Source organism: Frieseomelitta varia, unplaced genomic scaffold (assembly GCF_011392965.1).
Source record: "Frieseomelitta varia isolate USP_RPSP 00005682 unplaced genomic scaffold, Fvar_1.2 scaffold_171, whole genome shotgun sequence".
Taxonomy (NCBI): domain Eukaryota; kingdom Metazoa; phylum Arthropoda; class Insecta; order Hymenoptera; family Apidae; genus Frieseomelitta; species Frieseomelitta varia.
Window position 1 is genome coordinate 345,957 of NW_025109428.1, and position 23,235 is coordinate 369,191.

Genomic DNA, 23,235 nt, shown 5'->3' on the forward strand with positions numbered 1-23,235 from the left:
CGTTGCGTGTTCGCAATTCACAAACGTTTTATGGAATAACATCCATGATAAAATGTGTATATAAGCATCACGAGGAGCTACACGAGGAAAAATACCAGTATATTTATTCTGATTCAGAAAAATCTTTCATTGTGGAATATAACTGGCGAATAACTTTGAAAATTTTAAGTTCGTATTCGAAATATTATGAAAGGATAAACGATTTATAGTTTATATAATATATAATACTATAATAATACTATACTGCTGTATAATACTATAATAATACTATAATGTTATATAATACTATGATAATACTATAATGCTATATAATACTATAATAATACTATAATGCTATGTAATACTATGATAATACTATAATGCTATATAATACTATGATAATACTATAATGCTATATAATACTATGATAATACTATAATACTATAATGCTACTATAATACTATGATAATACTATAATACTATAATGCTATATAATACTATGACAATACTATAATGCTATATAATACTATAATAATACTATAATGCTATATAATACTATAATAATACTATAATGCTATATAATACTATGATAATACTATAATGCTATAATACTATAATAATACTATAATGCTATATAATACTATGATAATACTATAATGCTATATAATACTATAGTAATACTATAATAATACTATAATGCTATGTAATACTATAATAATACTATAATGCTATATAATACTATAATAATACTATAATAATACTATAATACTATAATACTATTATACTATATAATACTATAATACTATAATATATAATATATGATACAGTAATACATTTCTTTTTGAGCAGAACGAAAAAGAAATCTCGCGTTTGCAGACTAGTTTGTTCATTATTAGCAAAAAAAAAAAAAAAGGAGAAAACAACTTTCTCTGTATTTACCCCGGACGTTAGTTTTCGTTTGCAAAAAAATGCGAGAATCGCGACGGGTCCGGTAAGGCCATAATACCACCATTCTGCTCCTAATATCGTTAAGAGGACAACGAGAGAACGTCGTCGCGAGGTTTAATGACTCGTCGTTCGGCAACGAGACGGGGGAAGGGATAAATGTCGACGACTTACGAGTTGTCGTTTTGGCAGGCCGAAGCGAAACTGCTGGTGGGTGCTGCGTCGACGAAAACGAAGCGGATCTCTTTGTGCGGTAGACTGCTGAATTCCAGCCCATTGGAACACGGCCGCGATTCGAAAGGGCTCGCAACGCGGCCGGAAGAAGAGTGCTTCGAAAACACAGTGGCGGATCAAAGCGTTCAAGCGGGTAGAATTTCCAGCGATTACGGACGACGATGACGTTTCACTGACGAGCGGTCCCTCCCGGTTGCTCGAATCAAAGGAGAGTTTCTCTCTCTCTCTCTCTCTCTCTCTCTCTGTGCTTCCGCCTGCTTGGAGCCGCGCGCTGTTCGAATTCGGAACCGATTTACGAGCCGTGCACGTAGAAACGCCAAAGACCGAGGAGCCGTGGGGGGAATCTCGAGAAAGTAGATACGCATCGCGTTTAATCGCGGCAGCCACTTGGTGCCTGTGCCTCGAGGGCGTTCACATCGAGCAGTATTGCACCCGGGAAGCGCGCGCCCGGCGTGACCCGGTAGATTCGCTGAATCCATTAGTCGAAACGAGGAAGATCGTTACGCGTCGTAACGTTCCCGTTCGAGCCGGTGACAACAAGAATAATGTCGCCGAGCTGCGACGATAATAGCCGGTATCGCGGAGCGTCTCCAACTCCCGCGCCTTATCCAACTTGCAGTCGCGCAACAGCGCGCGATGCATGTCTCAGATCCTTGTCACCTCTCTCTCTCTCTCTCTCTCGTAACTCTCGTTATCATTTGTCATTCGGGTCGAGTTGAAGAAGACGTTGTTAATACTCGATCAACTTTCTCGAACGAGGATTTCGCCCTTGGCAGCCGAAGATGCTTTTGAATTTTGAGATGGTGATTTTCGATAGGGGAGATCAGAGTGTCTTAACGCGTTCATTCCTCGAATACTACACTCGTGAAAATTTCTTCTGTCGTTAATTATCAAGTGCGTTGCAGACGATGCAGCCGGCTCTTTTCGGTTCCAGCGATTAATTATGAACTGTACGATTTGCCGAGCGAGCAGCCACGTACTTACGCTTACGGGATATACACGATATTTATAAGCAGACTGCGGATTTTTATGCATCTGCAGGAAATTGCAGGGTAGGTAACGTGAGAGGCGAGAGATTCGTGTAAAATACGCGAAGCAAAGTGCTTTCTAGTTAGTAGAGTTTAGTTAGCGAAACAGTTTTGTACAGGTTTGTTTAATTGTATTCTCAAAATTTGTACAAATTTCTAAAATATTCACGCTGAAGACTGTTACTGTTTGAGAAAAGTAGCAGATACTGAAGAAAGAGAGGGGTTGCGAAAGAAAAATTTAGTACAAATTACGTATATTCAGTATATTAAGAAAATTATGATACTTGGTTGCTTATTAATCAATAATATTCGTGTAAAACAAGCAAAGCAAAGTGCTCTCTATGACGTTTAATTAAGTAAAACAATTTCGTACAAGTTTGATCTTTTAATTATATCTTCAAAGATATAAATCTCAAGACTATCGTAAAGATATAAATCTCAAGACTATCTCAAAAATTTACAGTAGTAGAGTAATTATTTATCGACAATCCTGAATTCTACCATATGTACAATCCGAAAATCGAACAATCTCAGTTCACATGGTTGAACTACAAAAACGATGAAACGCGTTTCCAGTCAATCAGCGAAATATTCAATCAGCCGATAGAAATATGATTTCACGATGGCTGTGGTACCATGTTACAAATGAAATTAAAACGGAAATTCAATTGTTAGAAATTTTACTGTTTTTTTCGCAGCGGTAATTGCTATTCGTTCAACTGTGAATGGGAAAAGCGTCGTCCCTTTTAAAAATCCATCGGTCTCTAATGTGTTAACATATACTCGCGACGAGTATTTCACGGAAACGCACGGATCCAGTACCATTAGCGAGCTAATTTTCACAGCGCACGTGGAGAGGAGGGGAAACGAAGATCGCAGATGAACCAAAAACCCATCCGGTAACGAATCTCGGAGGGTTTTTTTTTTTTTTTTTTCTTTTTCCTCCGTCCCCCCCGTTCCTTTTTCGTCATAGTGGCTGCATTCGCAAATCCCCGGAAGGCAGAAACGCGGCTACGTGCATCTCTGAGGACCGATTTTCGAGTAATACAGCGACGCAGCAACTGGCTTCTCCCCATGGATCCACGCTTTAAGCTTGAATTTGTCACGTATTATTAGTTTCCCTGGATTTTATCCAGGACTAGTTATTAAGCGTGGAGTTTTATCGTACAAGCGTACGCTTGTTCGCGAAAATTCCCCTTTATATTTCTATTCCCCGGTCACCCCTGGAGATTGTCAACGAAAATCATAGCGAAACAGGTTCTGTCTGTCTTTTTTTCTTTTTCCTTTGTTTTTTTTCCTTTTTTTTTTTTTTTTTGTTTCGCTTTATATTTATTTCTCTTACAGAGTTATTCAAATATCGTGCAGCCGCTGCGGCGAATCAATCGACTTTTCCGAAATTTGTCCGGGGAAAGAGAGGAGAAAAAAGACGACGGGAATTTATTGGAACTAGATGAATTCCGTTATGAGAGTCTACACTCGTATATCTGAAAATTTCAAATATTCGGAGGGAAATGAGAATTTGTAACGTTTTTACGGGCAGCGATATTAGTTAACGTTTCGAAGTAATGAGTGTTTCTTGTATCGAATATAATAACGATGTTTAGTTACGTAACGATTGTGTATTTAATATTTAAACTCTACAAAATGAATTTCGAATATTTCGAAGAGACGTTGATTTATTTGCTTAGTAAAGTTATGCGTGTAGATTTCGAAGAATGTAAACTATTCGAATGTAATAACAAAATCTATCATGCAATTACCATGATACAGTGTTCTAACTTTGTTATTTTTGAATATTTAAAGAAAAGAAAGAGTTGGAAACGTTTCATGGATTTATTTACGAGTTAAAGTTATAGACTTCGAGGAAATAACTGTATTATGTCAAATATAGACACTGCACCATTATCATAGTGCATTAAACTGCACAGAATGTTTTCTTGTTATTACAATTATAATCGGAATAAATTTTCACAAGATTACATATATTTTCTTAAACTGTATATTTTCATGCGTTTGTAGAAAATTTGAAATTGCAGAAAATACGCATAATGTGACGAAGAACTGCACAAAATGTTCAAAGTACACGTAGTGTTCCCCATCAATCTATTGCCATTTTTTGACACTCTCAAAACCGTACGAATTTTTACGAACACATACAATCCAGTTCTTCTAAAACAAGTGGATCGTTTCTGAAAAATTAAGTAACAAAGGTTCGTGAAACGTTCAAAATTCTTCTCTTTCCTTTACGGTTAAACATTTGAAAATCTGACCGCGTACACGTGCGATAAATTTCACAGACGGACGTATGATAAGCACGGCAGATGACTTTCGTGACTGACTGCGCGCAGGTGGAAAGAGAACCTCGTGGAGAGCATGACTTTTATTCTCGAAGAAACAAACACGCGAATGACCATTCTGAAATTTCGCCGATAACACGACCGCTATAAATTCGGTTGGGTAAACATTTTTGCTCGTGCTCGAGGTGGTTTCGAATTTTTCGTATCGCGAGATCCCGTATTGCTCGTTTTAGTTCGACGTGGCGTACGGCCCCGATCGATACTCCCCCTCCCCCTCCGTCTTCCCAGCAACGCAACATTTGAATTTGAGATTTTTCGAGTTTTTCGATGGCGGCTCGTCTCGCGTGCCGTCGCGCTTCTTCCGCTTCCTTTCTCTCTCTTTCTCTCTCTCTTTCTCTCGATTTCCAAACGACGAACAAAGCTCATAGAAAATCGATGCGACTGTTGACGCTGGGAAGAGGGAAATGACGCGAAATCGAACGAGGATATTCGACGGGGAGGGGGGGAAAAAAAAAAAAAGATCAAGTATTAACGAATACCTCGGAGCTCCACCGAGCGCGGTCGATTGTCATGGAAATTTAATTCTGAAATTCAGCGCACTTTTCGAGTTTCCATCATCAGGAATCGCGTTGTAATTATCCGAGCGGATTTCTCGGTGCTCGGCCAATTTCACAGCGATTCGAGGCGCGGCTCCGTTCAAATATTCTATCGCGTTCGCGTAGAAAAGTAAATTTATTCGCGCTGCCGACTTCTACGTGCGTTATGTGCAAAGTATACAATCGGCGGGAAGATGATTCTACGTGAAGCTAAATCGAGAAGAAAGGCACGATATTTCTTCGTCTCAGGCTTCGTTCAAACAACGAGGTTGGACATTTGTTGACCGAATACGAATGAATAATCGGTAGATTCTACGTGGAGTAACCTTCATTCTCAAGGAAACAGGCTTTCGTTAAAAATTCTACTCGACGAGAGCTGAAGGCTCTTTGTTTTCGAGAGAACTGAATTTCATAATTCAGATCAAATGGCCGCTTTGCCACCAGAGTTTCGCAAATTTCCAATTATTAGGCTTTCAATTGCCACCGCATTGAAGTTATTTCAATATAAAGCAACTTGATTGACCTCTTACGCTGAAATGACGTGCCACGCACGTCGACAATTTTTTTTTTTTTTGTCTCGAAATTGCAATATTTCCTCAATAGTTTCAAGTATGTTCAAGTATAATCCAGGCAAAACAAATAATAAATTTTATTACTTTTCAATAATTTCCATCCAGTGATATCATACCGACGAGTTCAAAAAGAAAGAAAAGCGACGAATTATTGTATACGGTCTGGCCACTCGTTATGGTCCGCAATCAGTTGCCAGCGCAAGTAAAATAAAAATATCCATGAAAACAATAAAAACCTGTGTACTGTTACATCAAGATAAGATTTATTTAACTGCAACTTTAGATTTAAATGATGGTAATGTTAGTAATTTAAATGAAATTTTATTCTCTCTTTCCCACTTACGAGTCATCTTCCCATTCGATTGTATACCGCGTGTGATACAAGAAACGTTTGTCGTTCGTTCGCGTTACGTGTAGAAGCTACGTAGAAAACACACTTACGCGAATCGCGATCAGTTTCAGGAAGGAGGGACAAGCATCAGCGTGTTACAATGGACACCGTCGATCGACGACGAGGGGAAGTTTCTCGTGTGCAGGGCGACGAATCCGACGTTGCAGGAGGCCGGCATCGAGGAACGATGGAAACTCAAAGTACACTGTAAGTAGATTGGCATTTCCTATTATCGTCGATATTACCAGACGTAAAGATTCGCCCAGCGGTGAAGAGCGGGAGGGGCGCCAACAGCAAATGACAAAGCATACCTCCGCCTCGTTCCCGATTCAATTATTTCAATAAATCTGAAAAACTCGGGGCTAGTCGGGATCGTGGCCGGGACAAAGGAGGGTGGAGTTCCACGGGAACGCGATCGGAATTTAAAAGAAATTGATACTCGTACGATGGGATAAAGGAGGGGTGGCTCCGAGCGAAAACCGAGGAAGTTAAATGTCTCCCGACTTAAAGGTGGTTCGTGAAACACAAGGTAACTCGCCGACTAACGCATTGATTTCTCCCGGAGAAACGTGCCGTTCCGCGTTATTGCCCATCGGCTCAAGCACACTTCCGCGAAGACGTTAATTGCGTCAAAACGATTAAAATACATTTATCTCGGGAGGGAATTTACGAGCAAAATTGCGCATGTGTGACAGCCACGACATGGTTGGAAACAAGAGCCTGGATACAAGATTGTGTCTATTTATTTGTTTATTAACTACGAGACACATCTCGTTGAATAATCAGAGCTGTGTTCGTTTTGCTGAAGTATAGATTCAGTGCAGCTCCGCGAGTTTACGGATGTAATAAGTATGTAGATTCAGCGAGAGAAGTTCTCTACAAAAAAAGTATTAACCAATTTACGTCTAAAAGGAGATATTTTAATTTCAATTTTGCAAGTACGTAGCATTCCTCTTTATAAGTTCGACCTCAGATAATGCTTATGTTGGAAAAATACCCAAAAAAGATGGCATCCAACGTTTGTAACATTAACATCATTGGTGCTGAAAGTTAGACTTAAAGAGAGAGATTTATTTAAAACGTGAAACAAATCCAAAAGAAGAGACATTATTCAAACTGTAACAAGTGATGTACATGTCAGATTAGAGTCACGGGTACTGAAATATCAAAATATCTCCTAAACTAATGAGTTTTAGATGTAGATAGGTTGAAACTTTACTACAGAAAATTACCTGCTGCATTTTACTGACGTGAAAAGAAATTACATAATTATGAAAAAATAGTAGTAATCTTGAAAAAAATATCTCCTACACGCGTCTATCAAAAAGCAAACCAAGTGTACCAAATTACTGACCTCTCAAAACAGAAAAGAAACGCATTTAAATAATTGCATTTACACGTTAGAATGGGACACCCTGTAGATGCGTCCGACATACCCCATCGAACGCAATATACACACAGCATGAGAAGATATGCAGCAAGCCAGCATTGGAAAACTCGGATCACTGTAGGAAATCCTCCTAGACGTTTGTAAAATTACTTTAAAAACCGAGACAAATCCGGGGAAATCCGGATAACAGTACGCAAGAGACAGTTTTTACAGAGTTTCAAGTTTTTCAAAAAATTAAAAAAAATTCATCAAGTTACACAGATTTCATTACATAAATATCTATGTATTCTAATAATCTGTATATCGTGAATTAATTCTTCATCCCGTTCTGAGAGAAGAGTTCGAGGAAATCGAAATGTTTCGGAAGCACTAAATTTAATTAAATTCAATAAATTCGAGCTATGGGTTTTTCCGGTGACGATATTAAATTTAATTAATTTTAATTAAATTTAATTAATTTGACCGAATGGACTTTTCCCAGTGGTGACTTCAAATAAGAACGTCAGCTCGAGCTACGCGTTCTACGTGAGTGAGAGCGCGGATTTCAAAATCCTCGTAATCAGGATCTCCGATCTTAAACGATACGAATCTGAAAAACGTATGCTGAACAAACTCGATTTGTTAACTTCGTTTTGTTCAATTGTTACTGAGTTAAATTATTAGGTGAGACAAGAGAAATAGAAACAGAGAATTTGCTTGAAGTTTCAAACTCACTATTGAAAGTGTTGAACGAACAAAACTAAAAATTTTCTGCGCTTCGTTAATTTACTTGACAAATGCGAGTTATACCAAAATTGTATCTAAAATGAATAAATGAATAAATTGGCAGCAAAAGTCAAATAAATACATTCAGATAATGTTTCCAGAATCATTTATAACTCTTTGTTTCTTAACAAATATTATTTGAAATGATGATTTCATTATCTGTAATATTTAATTACGCTAGTTATTTTAGTACATTTCGTATCCCATATGGCGATTTTCCTCTGTCGATTAGAATTGGCAATTATATTAAAAAATACTTTTTTCCTAATTTTCTAATTTCCTAAAGTCTTCCTTTTTCACTTATATATAATCAAGGAATTGAAAAAAAAAAAACCTCGAATGGAAAAGCCACCAGTAGAAAAACGTGCTCCTCTGTCTCATAAATCTATACAAATTCAAAACACTGAGATTAAATACTCCGAGAGTTTTAGATGTTTGTGCGCATCTAAATCACAAAAACAAGAGAATTTTTATACATTTTTTCCTACATAAGCCCGCGATTCGACTCCACGTTGACTAGTGTTATCTTTATAGTGTTTTATGAATAAAATATTTTTCGAAGCGCATAAAACGACCGTGAGAACGACTAAAAAATGCATCCTCTTACGTACACAATATTTTTCACTTTTACAAAACATCGATTCCACACCGTCTTCGTTAATTAATTACGCTAATTTTCTCTGATCGAAGAATATTTATATAATGTTGTTTCATATAGAAAAGAAAAATGCCAAGATATCTCCTGTCCTGGATTCCCATTATGTTGCGAGCTAACGAAGACACGAAACGAAGTATCGTTTACTCTCAACGCGATAACTCGACTACGATGTATCAAGGATCGTATGATTTCCAGTTAATTCGACTCCGATGGATTTCCCTGGCCGTGATATGGATAGCCATATACACGCAATCGCGAGAAACGGCATAGGTATAGAGAGCCTTACTACGAAATTACGTGCCAGCCAATCTGTCCTGCCAACGTTTACCTGCATAACGTAAGCCAGATACGAGCTATCGTTATCCGTTTATTTACGACTGCGTGTCTGATCGGCCACTCGATGCATTTGCCATTATCCTTGTTGTTCCCAGGATATATACATATATGCGGTGAATTTGGCATCAGTCCGGCGGATGATCGTACGCGGTGCGCGGTCGCGCCCGAGTATCTTTGCGAAACTATCCAACAATTTCGTTACGCGAAGACAATCGCGTCGGCGGCAGTCAATTTTCGAACGTATGAATTATTCATACGTCGGCGACAATGCCGCGACAAACAAGAGCGATCGTAGCGAGCACGCGATAGTTTCTTAACTATTCTCCGCGCCGTTCCACTCTATGTGCGCGGCAATTGACTTTTGAAATTTTGAGGGGAAGCCAACTAACTGCGAACGAAAGACTTTTATTTCTCGTAAAAGAAAGAGAACGAAGTACTTTAGCGGGACAATGTTACACGTTTTGGGAACAAGAGTACGTATGGAAAAACGTATAATTTTATCTCTGGGCTTTTGGAATCAACTATTTTGTGTTATGAGCACAATGTTTAGCACAGCTTTATATAAATATACAAATATTATATAAATATTTTACGTTCTAATGACTCGTAGTATTAAAATCTTTTGCTTTGTACAATACGATGTTCTTGGTATATCATGTTGAACATAATATAGTAACCTCCCTTATGTGAACGTCTTATCTCTAAAATCATTTGCTTCATTTTTTTAGTTTAATTGGTATTGTAAAATTGTGTTAAAAAAATAATTATGGCATTTTATCCTATCTGGGATAAGTAAAATTGTGACACCAAGCATCTTTAAAATTACTATGTAATATTCTTTTTGTACGTGTATAAATGCCAAAATTTATTTCAATTTCTATTCATCGTCTTATAACGTCAAATTTTTACAAGCAGACAGCGAGTTTTTATGCAATTTTCATAACAGAATTAAAACGAGAAAATTATTTTACATATCGAATGTTGTTCTACTGACCAAAGAAAATTTTACTGACAAAATTGTTTTACTGGCAGCGCTATATTTTGAATATTTCATATACATTTGCCCGTAACGAGCATCACGTGCAATATTAGACTTCAGAATTTCCGACGAATGCATGAATGCACAATCTGCTATTGTATTGTACATACACTGGGTGTAAAAAGTACGAAAATGCTGAATAATAATATTTATTAAACAATATTTTTTTTAAACAAACATGGTACATTTATTCTCCAAAGTCTGTAGAACAACAATATCAAATAAACAAACAAAAAATATTCATACTGTTTATATAAATATCAAGAAAAATGAACAAAATGACAGAAATGAACGCGTAATAAGTATTCATACAGTATTCTATTATAATTACCAAGTGTACAAGTAATTTAAACATTTATAATATAAACAACGAATAACTATAATAATATTTGTAATTAGTATTTAGTAGAGTTTCCCTTTGATTTTATTATCCTTCAGCCAGCCTTCTAGGTATTAAATTAACTAAATTAACTGATTTTATTAGCGATATTATTCCATTCGTTGATTAAAGCATTTTTTAAGCCTGTTTTAAATGAAATTGTATGTTTTCGAATTGCTCGTTCCAGACAATCCCACAAATGTTCAATAGAGTTAATACCTGATGTTTTTAAATTAAGATGTACCATGTTTGTTTAATAAATATTATTACTCGGCATTTTAGTCGTGATTAGTCACGTGTACGAATACTTTTCACACCCACTGTACATACAGATGTTGTATCAAAGAGAATCGATCGGCGTTGCCAAACAACGGGAACAAAAGAAAGGAAAATAATAATGCTCGTTATCTCGTTATATTCGACGACGATATAAGGCAATTACCTCGCGATCGAAGAATTCGTAATTAAATGTTAAACTCTGCTAATAAACGTTTGGTCGAGCCCCGATGGAATCGATACGCTTTCGATTCCAGCGGCAACTCCCAGCTGGGTTTCCTCGCGGCGAAGAATCAATCCCGAGGATGCGGAGTGATGGCCAGGCGATCGGGAATAATCCCGTCACAGGTTAACGTTTCGGTAGATTTAAAGTTTCGCATGGCCTTTCATTTGGCGTGCCGACAAGCTAATGGCAGAAAACGTCTGGAATGTTGATAATAGTTTTAAGCAAATTTCAGACACCCGGCTACTGTATACCGTTACGGTTCATCCGCAATCGGTATAACTTTGGCAAACAAGTTTCGCGTTATTTACGGGAACACACGCGCAGCGAAGAGCTGTGGCTGGAACCGTCAGCTGCAGGTATCATTTTGTATAAATGTTTTCACATTGATACTAACAAGATGCACGAAGAACGTGTAATACATAAACGCAATGGAAAAATCTTGGATAATTGCAATCGATGTGAATGACTTTTCAACTTGAACATGTTATTGATACACTTGCTGTACGATTATTTTAGAACGTCCCTAATGCGTTTCAATTATAATTTTTAGAAGCCATTCAATAACTGACGTCGATGAATATCTGTAGAAATCTTATATTCTTTTGTTTCAAAATCTCCCCGCAGAAACTTTTGCATCAATTTAATGTAATTATCGTAATTGTATCTCTGAAATAACACTATGTCATTTGTAAATGAATGACATAAAGTTTATCATTGTGTTTCTCTGTCTGTTCACCACAGATGTGATAGTTCATTCAGAAAACTGCACATTTTCGACTGTAAAATACCTTTGCAACGTTCGTTCGATGTAACAAATTAATTTTAATTCGTACCACATACGAACGAGACTGAATCAACGAATACTTCCTGTCACAAGCAAATAAAAAGCATCCGCTACCTTGGAAAATTGTCTATTCAACATGAATTTCGAGTCACACTCGTAGTCACATGATCTGAGACGAGAACGTTCAAAACTAGTCAGACAGTGCATGATCTGAACCATAATGAATACGCGCTATTACAAGTCCAACTCGTACCTAATTGCCAATTTCAGGCAATCTTAGATCATAGTTCGTATTTACATGCAGCAAAAGGAATATACGTGCGCTCTATTACTCTCGTCTCGAGAACATTGAAGTAAAATCGTCGTAATTCGCACGAGTACGTCACAGTTCATCCGCGAAACGCGAGCGAAATCCCGAGTTAAGTCGGTAGTTCGATCGGATTATGCAACCGTAATGAAGAATGATACAGTTGTCAGGTGCTCGTTGATTCTGGCAAACAAACGGGACCAATAAAATTTCACGATTTCGCGGAGAAATAAACCGAGACTACGAATAAGATTTCGCGCATGCATATGTAAATATCGTTAGCGGTGCGCGAGCCGCCGCCGCCGCCGCCGACGACGACGACGACGACGACGAAACAAAAAGAATCGCAGCGTAAATCGTTTCCATATTTTTGCATAATCCACTGGCGGCAACCGCCCGCGGAAGCGGTGGATGTTCCTTGTAAAATCGAGCGTTCCGTCGAGAAAATGGCCGGCCATTATTGTTATAAAGTGGCCGCCCATAACTGTACGGTTTACCGTAGCTAACGATACAGAGACGTATCTATCAACGTCAGCCTCGAGCTGTCAGTGGTAACGATACGTGCTTCATCAGACATGGCTCGCCATCTCCATCCTATCGACGTGTTTCGCTCGTGACATTGTAACGATCGGAAAATCTTGCTACCGGTTATTCCCGAAAAGCACGCGAGCAATACGACAGACAGACAGAGAGAGAGAGAGAGAGAAGAAAAAAAAAGGAAGAAAAAAACGGACGCTGACCGATTTAGATACGGACGTATCCGAAAATCAAAGTTAGGTCCGCTGAGAGGAGCATGTCCCGATTAACCTCTTCGACGTGCAGTGACTGAATTGTACGATCTCGGTGAATTTCACGAAACTTTTTTAGTATTATTTTACTTTCTGTATATATATCGTATATAAAGTACGTTATTTTATATACTTATTTAGTCGCTTGGAAATACTTTTACGTACGTTTGTCTTGTCGTGCATAAATAACTCTCTGTCACCTAGCGAGCTTCTATTAAATATGTATTCTTGCTTGGTTTCGATAGTCGAGGAATATTCTTCTACTGTTAATTTTTAACGTTTTACTATAACTGACAGTAAGATCGAATGCTCTGCCATTATTGAATAAATCAATAAATAGCTGATACTTTATCAAATTTATATAAACTTTAATATTAAAAATGGATATTTCATAAATTTACCGTATTTACGTAAATTCGATATCACAAATAAAATTTAGATATAGGCTTTTCGTGTGTGATTAAAAATATTTCAACCTTTCCAACATTTCAATAATAAAACATAACTTGAAGAGACATTTAATTAAAGCGTCTCCGTAAAATTAATCTTCAATTATCTTCAATTGATGTAACACTTCTGTTCTGTTAACTATAAAGGATTAAATTCGAAATTTAAATCATTCATTTAAATTGTATTATGTATTTGCAATAATTGAGACTCTCGTTTTCGAGAAAGTCGAGTTTGCAAATTTATCAAGCATATTTCAATTTAATAAATAATGAACAAAGAGGTTGTTTTACCTCCTCGATTGAAATTTCTTTGAATGAAATTTAAAAATTTATCAAGCACGCATATGTTAAACGTATTTCAAACTCTATATTCTTAAAAATGTGGCATTAAATGGAAAAATTTTATTCCACATTATCCATTTATTTCCGCAGAACAATTTTCCGGTGATTTCTGTCCAGCCCAGATTTAATCAAATTCAAATATAGTTTGATAAATTGTCAAATAATTTAATTCAATTTATAACGAAGCTAAAATGAACAAAATTTTATTCTTTCTTTTTTCGACTCATTTCTCCATGTAGAATCATCTCCTCACCACTTGAAATATTGTAAAAAATTTTTATTACAGATTGTTCTGTAATTAAAGTAAATTCAATATTTTTGATTCTGACACGAGAGATTCGCATGCAAAACCTACACCGAATTGAACTCTGAGAGTCAATCAACGATGAAACACAATGATGAACACATTATGGTTTAGGGATCTCTACTGTGCAATGGAATAGGAAATTATATATTTGTCAATGGATTCTATAGATGTTTTGCATAATAATGCAATATAATTCATGATGATTCATCACAAAGGCCGATTAAATTAGCTATAAGCAAAATACCTCAATAATAACATCATGCACACAGTCAAAGATCAAGAAATTTAACATTTCGCAATTTGTACTCAAATAATTTTGCATACCATTACAATCACAAACATAAATCCGGTTAAATATTCGTGGCATTTGTTAGATTTAGAAATTAGACAAAAAAAGCAATTAACAGAAATAATTTGAAGAAAAATGATCAATAGAATGGTTTGAAAAGAAATGGCCAAAGAACTTGTTTGATTAAAAGCATAATAATTAATGCTGTAGGCACATGAAATATTAAATACTTCTTTTAAAATATTAAATATTATATATTACACTTTATAGGATATTTTTTTGATTATGAAATTTTCGTTTTTCTTTTACAACTCTTTTGCATCATATTATTGAATGTTCTAAAAGGATTACGTAATTAAAAGATCCATCATTTTAGTGTCTGAAGCTATTCTAAAAAATAGAAATATGCCAATGTACTCTTTTGACCTATTATGATACGAGGCTATTTTAACATTTATAATTTTCAGTTTAGAAAGGGTAAAAGTTAGAAGTCAGGCAATCAATTTCATTTCCTGTGACCGGGGTACAAATTACTATAATTGAATTAAATTGACACAATTGAATGATATAACTATTTCTTCATTATACCACGATCACAGTGATATTGTTTAAGTGTTTATCGAGCAATTTTGTTTCGTTCATGTAAATTTAGAAAATCATAATTACACTATTATCTTAACACTTGACATTTAATGGACAGGTTGTTTTCTTTTTTCCATGTTTCTCCAGTTCCTGGTATTTTTGAGGTAAAGAAAAATGCAAGATTTCAAAGCGTTACAAGATTACTAAATTATCACTGTTCTTAATATAATTTATTTTATTTATTTTCATATCTAATATTAGAGATTATTTATCAGTCTATATTATACGTCTATATTTATTCATATCTAATATTGTAGAAAAAAAAATAAACAAAATTAAACCAAATAGCATAAAATATAAGGATTATGTATTAAAATATTAATATATTATATATATATATATTTAATATAATATTAATATATTACATATAATAGTATAGTAATATAATATAAAATATTATATAATAGTATTACATAACAGTATAAAATATAAGGATTATACATAATATTTAAGTAATTAGAAGGAAATCTGAATAATATCCGAATCGATAACAAAGAGATATCAAAACCTTTGTTTTCACACACTCACGCACAACCATACTCACATTTTACGTCTTAAGACTGCTAAAACAAACAGCCACATACCTGAACAATTCGCCTCTCGTACGAACAAATTCCGAGCAGTGAGGTACGATATTAGAGATTATTTATTTTCACATCCAATATTTTTTGCGTAAATCGGATCCCGTCCGTCAACTGTTAAACACAAAAAGCGAAAAATCAAGTCGAGCATCAAGTGGAGCCGGAAGGGTCAAGCCAACTTTCAACTAACCGGAGGGTATACCGATCGTTTTCACTGATCGGTAGGAAGAGACACAGAGTGGAAAATCTGCGATCGAAGAGACCGACGTTCGGCATGTAAATCCTGGCGAAACGTCCCTTAAGGGAGAGTGGTAATTGGCGGGAAAAGGTAAAGGAGAATGGGTCAATGGCATCGTTCGTGTCACGTGGTTAACGATCTGCTCGGTCGCGCGAGAACCGCGTCCCGCCGTATCGAATGGAATGCGAGAGGCATAGCGCGTGTTCATTTGCCGGAAAGCTATTTCCTGCCTTCCATTACCGGACGATGGCTGTATCGCATATTTGCGTCCGTACACGGAAACGCGAGTACACGCGCGAGCAATCGAATCGCCATCGCACTCTCGCGGCCCTTGCTTTGTATATATACAACGCCATGGCGCAAAGAGTACACGCGTACTCCCGAAAATGCGGCAGGGCCCTGCGTAAAGCCCCAGTGTCGCGGTAACTGTCGTCAATTGATACGCGTTCCGGCGATTCACGGACCATAAAGTTTTCGAGTTTCGAAGGTACCGCGGGGCGAGATTCGAAACGTTCCGTGGAGAAGCATCGGAATAAAATTGCTCGACCAGTTTACTCGAAATTGCTCTCGGTTTCGTTCGAATCGATTATTTTTGTTTTCGAGGGAGGGAGAGAGTCGAATTTGAAGCGAGTTAGAATTTGCCTAGAACCTCTTGTACACGGCGATACGCGGTAGAACTCGAAAGTTACATTTCCATATTTCGAAATTTTTATTTCTACGTTTTGTCAATGTATCGTTATAAAAATACCAAAAAAAAAAAAAGGAAGAATTAGTTGACAGATTTTAAATTGGAATAACTCCTTGATTGACAAGTGAATTAAGCCACTTTAAGTTTCAACTTTCCAATTAATAGTATTTCATTGTAAGGAAATGAAACGATAACGTAATTTTAAACTGCATTTCTTTCAATAATAGTCGAGTACCATTATTTACTTACGATGTGAAAATTAACTCTTACTTTCCATTAACAAACCACAGTCGCGAATTGACAAGTGAAATAAATATTCTTATTTTCTAATTCTTAACTTATGCTATTCGTCGATTAATTAATCATCCAATCTGTATTCTATCTCTCTTATATATATAAATTGAAACGCTCGCTACAGAAAATTAGTGATATCTCGCGATGAAACTTACAATCAGTTACATTTAATATCTCTGCCCTCTCTGAGATTACACCACGATAATAACTAATATCATAAAATTACCACGCTAAAATTAATGCGACAGCATATTGTGAAACTTTGACGATACGAAAGTTCCATGCATGCGAAGCTCGCGCAATTTCGTGATAACAAAATCGCGCGCAAAACAACCGAGTTCTCGCGAAAGATCAACCGAGAGAGACGATATCGTCACGATTGGAAGAAGAAACAGACATGGAAAAGAAAAATGATTTCTCGATGGTCAGTTGGGTGGTGGTAACAGCGTTCCCTGTAGACCACCGTGCCACAAATCACCGCGCCGATAAATGTGTTTAGCGTTGGTTTTACTTGGTTTATTTATCGAGGTGAGCGAAATCAGTTACAACCTCCACGCTTACTCGGCTATCTTTGCATTGCGTCCCCCCACAATCCTCTTGCGTTTTTCTATTTCTCTCCCCCATTTTTTTTTTTTTTTGTTTTTCCACTTTTTTCTGTTTTCTTTTTTTTTTATTTATTTCCCTTTTTCATTTATTTCCCTTCCACGCACTCTTTTCCCATCTATTTTCTCGGAACGTTGCGTTAAACGGCCACCGGGCAGCCATCGATCATTGAGAGAACAATAAAACTCGTTAGAGAGTATAATTGAGGAGTTGACGATTTAGAAAACGAGCGGGTAACGAGTTCGATTAAACAACCTCCTCGCGCGAACTAATAACAATTTTCGCTTGCCGTGGTAAACAACGCACTGGAGATGCAACGCTGCTCGCCAATTATGTCGTTCCTGGCGCAAAATAGACAAAGTTTCCAGACGCGTCTCTCTCTCTCTCTCTCTCTCTCTCTCTCTCGTGAAATTGTGAACGCGAGTCAACAACGCCAACCCGATTCTAAACCGATAGAACTAACGCGGCAAAAAGGCAGCATTCATGCTGCATCTAATTAGTATCTACGGCGTATCTACGTGGCAAATTGAAACAAGGAACGGACGCTTGTGGAACGTTCAACGCATGGCGAAAGGACATTCCTTCAAACTCCTACGAATAAATACGGTTCTCTCACTCGTTGCATACTTCTCACTTGAAATACACCGAGCAAGAGGAATTTGGTTCTCTTGGGGAACCTCGAAAAAATGAGGGAACATTTCTACGTGGACGAGCACTCGTACAAAATTAATAAACGTACTGTAAAAGTGGCCAGGCACGGCAACAGGCCGTCTCTAGTCGGCGATATCGTCTGTCTTGCACTTTGCCTCTGTTCAATTTTATTCGATCGATAAATTCTCGAAGGAAAAATCGGTTCGTACTGGGGAAAACTTGAGTATTTTGACGACTTGTATATAGCGAAAGTATCTTTTTGCTTTTAATGATCGGTATTTATACAATTTTTAAATCGCGCGTGTAACTATATTACCGATTTATTGCATTGTCAATTTTTCTAATTTTGAAACAAATGTATTAATTGTTCTAAGACTTTTGTAGCCTTGTTGTGAGAGAACAAAGAATGCCAATCACTTCAATAGCATGAAACCCTTTCAGTGTCTTGGAAGCTTCGTTTGGTTTGAAGCTTTAAAAGTCTTCGTTAGTCTCGAAAATCTTGATCAATCTTAAAGATCTTGATAGATAGACAGTCTTGGTAAATAATCAATATTTTGCAAGCGTCTCCTTTTTCATTATTCAACGAAGTATGTTGGTTAACTCGATAAACGAATGACACGTGTAGATCTAAGTCCAGATTCTCTTCGACCTTTGAATACTTGTTTGCTTGAACAACCACACCGGGACCAAACGATCTACAGCGAGGAACTTTTACAATAAATTTTGCTTCTGATATTATAATTTTTAATAATCTTATTTAACAATGAGATACAAACAATAATAATAGTAATAAAAGCTGACCAGATTAAAATGACCGGATATGTTTTGTCAGCAATATTGTGTTGATACTGAAAAATATTTGCAAAGTACCGAATACTTGCCAAGTTCTCAACATCTATCAACTATCAATCTCTAAGACTTCTAAACTTCAAAGTCGAGATTAACTAAGAAACTGATCAGAGTTGTCAAGATTTACGACTACTCGAATCTTTCAACACTGACCGATATTTTCAAGAACTGAAATTTCCACAGTTATTGAAATACTTCGAAATACTGCTTGGTTACATGATACGACGATCCCATTTCGATAACAAAATCACACGTCTGCTTATGGGAGGGTGGCAAAATTCAGGTGGTAGGTTGATGGTATCCACGGCAGAGAAAGCGCATAGTTTGTTATTCCGTCATATAACACGGCGACTTTGTCGGAGTGTGCTTAACGACGTCGTACAACTTTGATTGGCTACGCAGACTTCGACAAGCAACAACTTTCGGTTTGCCGCAATACCGGAGCTGCGTGCTGTTCAAACAGAGAGAGAGAGAGAGAGGAGAGAGAGAGAGAGAGAAGAGGAGGGTCTCTCTGAGTATTCCTTCCCTAACTCTCGTATACACGACTATATGTATAACCAGAGAATCAAGAATGATACACGCGTCTGTGTGTTAACGTTTATTCTGCCCGGCTGTTATTCTGTTCGTTAGAGTTTCCCCTTGTTGACGACACGATAATAAACCATTCTGTCGAAGGAATTTCCTAACTAGACATTGCTATATGTCGAACAGTAGACGACGATTGTGGGAACGCGACAACTGACGCCGAGCGTCTATATACTATATGTATGCCTCGCTGTACAGGGAGGATCAAATCTGAATAATATAAACATCAAAGGCTGATTTGTCTAATTTGTTCCCGACAGATTTTCCGTCGCTGTCGAAATTTGGAAACTCTGACGGTGGATTTAGTTGATTCGAGGTGACCGAATCTTTAACCAGTTTCCTGACATGCTGCACGAACATGTTTCACGTCATACTGTCACTCAGTTGCACTTCCTCAATACAATTTTATAATAAATCGCGTTGAAAGGAATTTTTCAGTACGAGCACGATATATAGGAAAACATACTAACAAAGTTTGAATATTCGATCGTATCTCTGTATAAAACACATAGACAGCGATTTCTTTATCATAGTTTTACATTTTAGTACATTTTGTACGCTATATGAACGTATCTATCGTCATATTGTGTAACACAAAATACAAAAAAGAATGTGCAAGGATATAGTGAAGTAAAAATGAAATAAAAAGATGATTCAGAAATAAACGAGACGTCGAGGAGATTTTCGTCAAAGTGACTCGAATGCTTTTGTGTCGTCGTTGGTGCATCCTCATTCGACGAGACCCGTCCCGAGAAGTTTCGCGCGAAAACGAAAGGTCATCGCCGCTTCGGAAAGTACGTACAGTACATACATGTCGAAGAAATAACGTCTCAGCTTATAATGAGAAGACGTACGGACGTACGAGGCGATTCGTTCGTCTGTAAAATTGCTGGCCAACTTCTATCTGGCGTCGCACCGACGTCTTTGCTTCTCCTCGCGAGAATGGAACGTCCCCGCTACCCACCGAGAAAGCACCGGAACGACTTTCGCGATAACTTCTTCAGCCGAGTTTATGATCTTCCGCGATTTCGCGCACACCTCGTAGATATAGCGGAAACGTAGAACGAAATTTTCCCAGCTAGTTTTCGTCGCTCCGTCAAACCGGCTTATTTCCCGCGTTTCGAAGTCCTTTAACGCGTTCGCCTCTTCTCCACGGTCGTGTCGCGGAAGGACTATCATGTTTCTAATAAAGTTCGTATAAAATACAAGTTTGTTTCAGAGGTCAAATTTACTATATATAACGAACGAACACGAATTTTTTTAATAATTTTTAATAATTCACTTCGACGGTATTATATATTCCTTTTTTTTTTTATCAAAAATTCTCTTTGAAATGTTTTAGAATGTGTTACATTTAGATTTCATTTAACGACAAATTGTGCAAATGCATAAGATAGTATGTCTTTGGAGTAATTATTATTAGTGTAATTTATTATCCGCATGACTGAGGGAGTTGAGATCGATTTGGCAAGTGAAATTAAAAAGAAAATAATACCGTCGAATTGAACTTTCGAGGAAACTTTTTCAAACAGATTTTTATACAAAATTAATGGTAATAGTTTTGTCATTGTTACAATTATTATTATTAGGATAATTAAATGTCCTCTTCACCACATATATTCTCATCATGTTGATTTGTTCTTAAATTTCTGTAATGTTAGTGTGAAGAAGAATGAATGTCAACAGATCCATCGTGTCTTTTTTCTTTCCTTTTATCGCTATTCTGTCTGTGGAATATAACAAAGACTGGCCTACATTTTTCAAAATTAGTGATCTCGCTGGTACAGATTCCCTAGTATTAATGGCATTAAATTCTTAACCTTCGTTAAGGTTATACTTGAATTGTACGACGTACAGTTTCGATCGTTTTAATTTTATCCAATTACATTTTAAGCCAATTTACTGGCTTAAATTATTTTAATCAATTCATTGTTTCCAAGTGGTGGAAACATGCCATACGTTTCGTTTGAAATTTTACTTTCTTCATGACAAGATAATACTAAACAGTTTGCCGTTATCATCAAATATAATACTGTCGTATTAAAAAATTATTTAACTAACTAACTAAATTCTTGCAAACGTTTGATTTGCATTAGAGCATGGAGTTAATCAAATTCATTATTCACAGGTCAAAGAAAAAAAAAAAGATTATTTAGCGATGTGAGTCAAACTCAATTATTAAGGAAATTTATTTTCGATATAAAAAGTTAACAGTCAATCAAGTGTTTTGACACTAAAATTTAAAAAAGTTCAATAAGTGGAGTTAATCGATTTGGCAAGTGAACAGCTCAATTGCAATTGCAATAAGTTTCATTTCTAAATACGCTGCGATATTTTCTAACGAACGAATACCACAATGTACCGAACAGCTTTTTTCGTTCAATCGAAACGTCTACAACGAACGTGAAAAGACACAATTGTCCAGATGTGCCATCTGTCCCACTTCGCATCTGTTATACATGTAGCACGTCGAATTTACATATAATAAATTAAATTTATAATACGTATATTTTTATGCTCTTATTTCACGTAATTCGCATTAAGAATGTGCACCACCGTGCATGAATAATTGGACACTCGGCGTAACTCTGTTAAAAGTTTGATATTTTTGTTGCGTTTCGGCGAACGTTCTATTATTAATTATCTGCATTGTCAGAGTTCATATTTATTCCCAATAAATAGCTGACCTTTTTTGGTAAAATCTGAAATTTTTCAACGTGGCTGGAAACGTCATCAACAATAAAGACGTATTTAAATTCACTCGGCAGAGTATCCAGCTATTTAATTATTACAACGTTAGCTATTCTTTCAATCAATGTCTATTAATTTTTTTCTTAATTAAAGGAGATTCATTTCAATTGTATTCTACATTTAAAAATGTAATTTGAAAATATAATAATACAATATAATTTAAAGTAATTTAAAGTAATTTAAAAATATCCAAATTATATTGTACTTCGCTCAGATGCGTGTAACGTTTGACATATTGCGTTTTAATTTGTATAATTAACTTCTGTACCTTGCTAGCTTTTATATAAGCTTGTTAGTTCTTATTATATAAATTATTATATTGTACTGTATATCTTACATTACCGCAATGTCACAGTGGTCGCTAATGGCTAATTAGCTAATGCATTGAATAAATAAATAGTAATAATACTGTCCAAGTACTTGTGCATGATAATATGTACGTTACCGATCACAGTATTAAAATTAAAACCCTTCGACACGAAACAACGTGTTTACGTGAATGGAAAACCAAGTGAAAAGTCAATATTGTGCCAATTATCAAACTTGAGAGTCATTTGATAAATAAAATGGGGAAACTTTGAAAAAGGTACAGTACTTGACCATTCCATTCAATCACGTGCCACTATACGGAAAAGGACTTGTATTTAGACAGGACAGTAGTCCGAAATATAAAAATCTATTATAGAATTTAAAAAACAATATTAAAGTGAAGATTATGGTGTGATCCTAATCGCGAATGGTCATCTCTAACGTAAAACGTCATAATTTTATTAACACTGGAACTACCAAAGCAGTCAAAATAACCAAATTATAATTTCTATTAGAACAGGCATAAAATAATGTATTTTTCGAAATTTAAATGATTCTTCGAGAAATGTGTGGATAAAAGCACGTGTAATTCACTTTAATCTGTCCGATGAAAATTTTGCGCTTCAGTCGTCGATAGTTCCAGTCGATAGTTGAGCGACCTAATCTA

General features: G+C 36.4%; 1 protein-coding gene across 3 annotated transcripts in view; it reads left to right on the plus strand.

The window, feature by feature from the left end:
- Positions 1-23,235, plus strand: part of LOC122538675 (hemicentin-1-like) — a 282,205-nt gene that overhangs the window by 196,993 nt on the left and 61,977 nt on the right. For all 3 annotated transcript variants that reach the window (XR_006308897.1, XM_043672950.1, XM_043672951.1), the window contains exon 8: positions 6,108-6,249. Coding sequence is in view for 2 of the 3 variants with exons in the window: in XM_043672950.1 (XP_043528885.1) it covers positions 6,108-6,249 (142 nt within the window). In the remaining variant the exon portion in view is untranslated. The remainder of the gene's footprint in view (positions 1-6,107; positions 6,250-23,235) is intronic.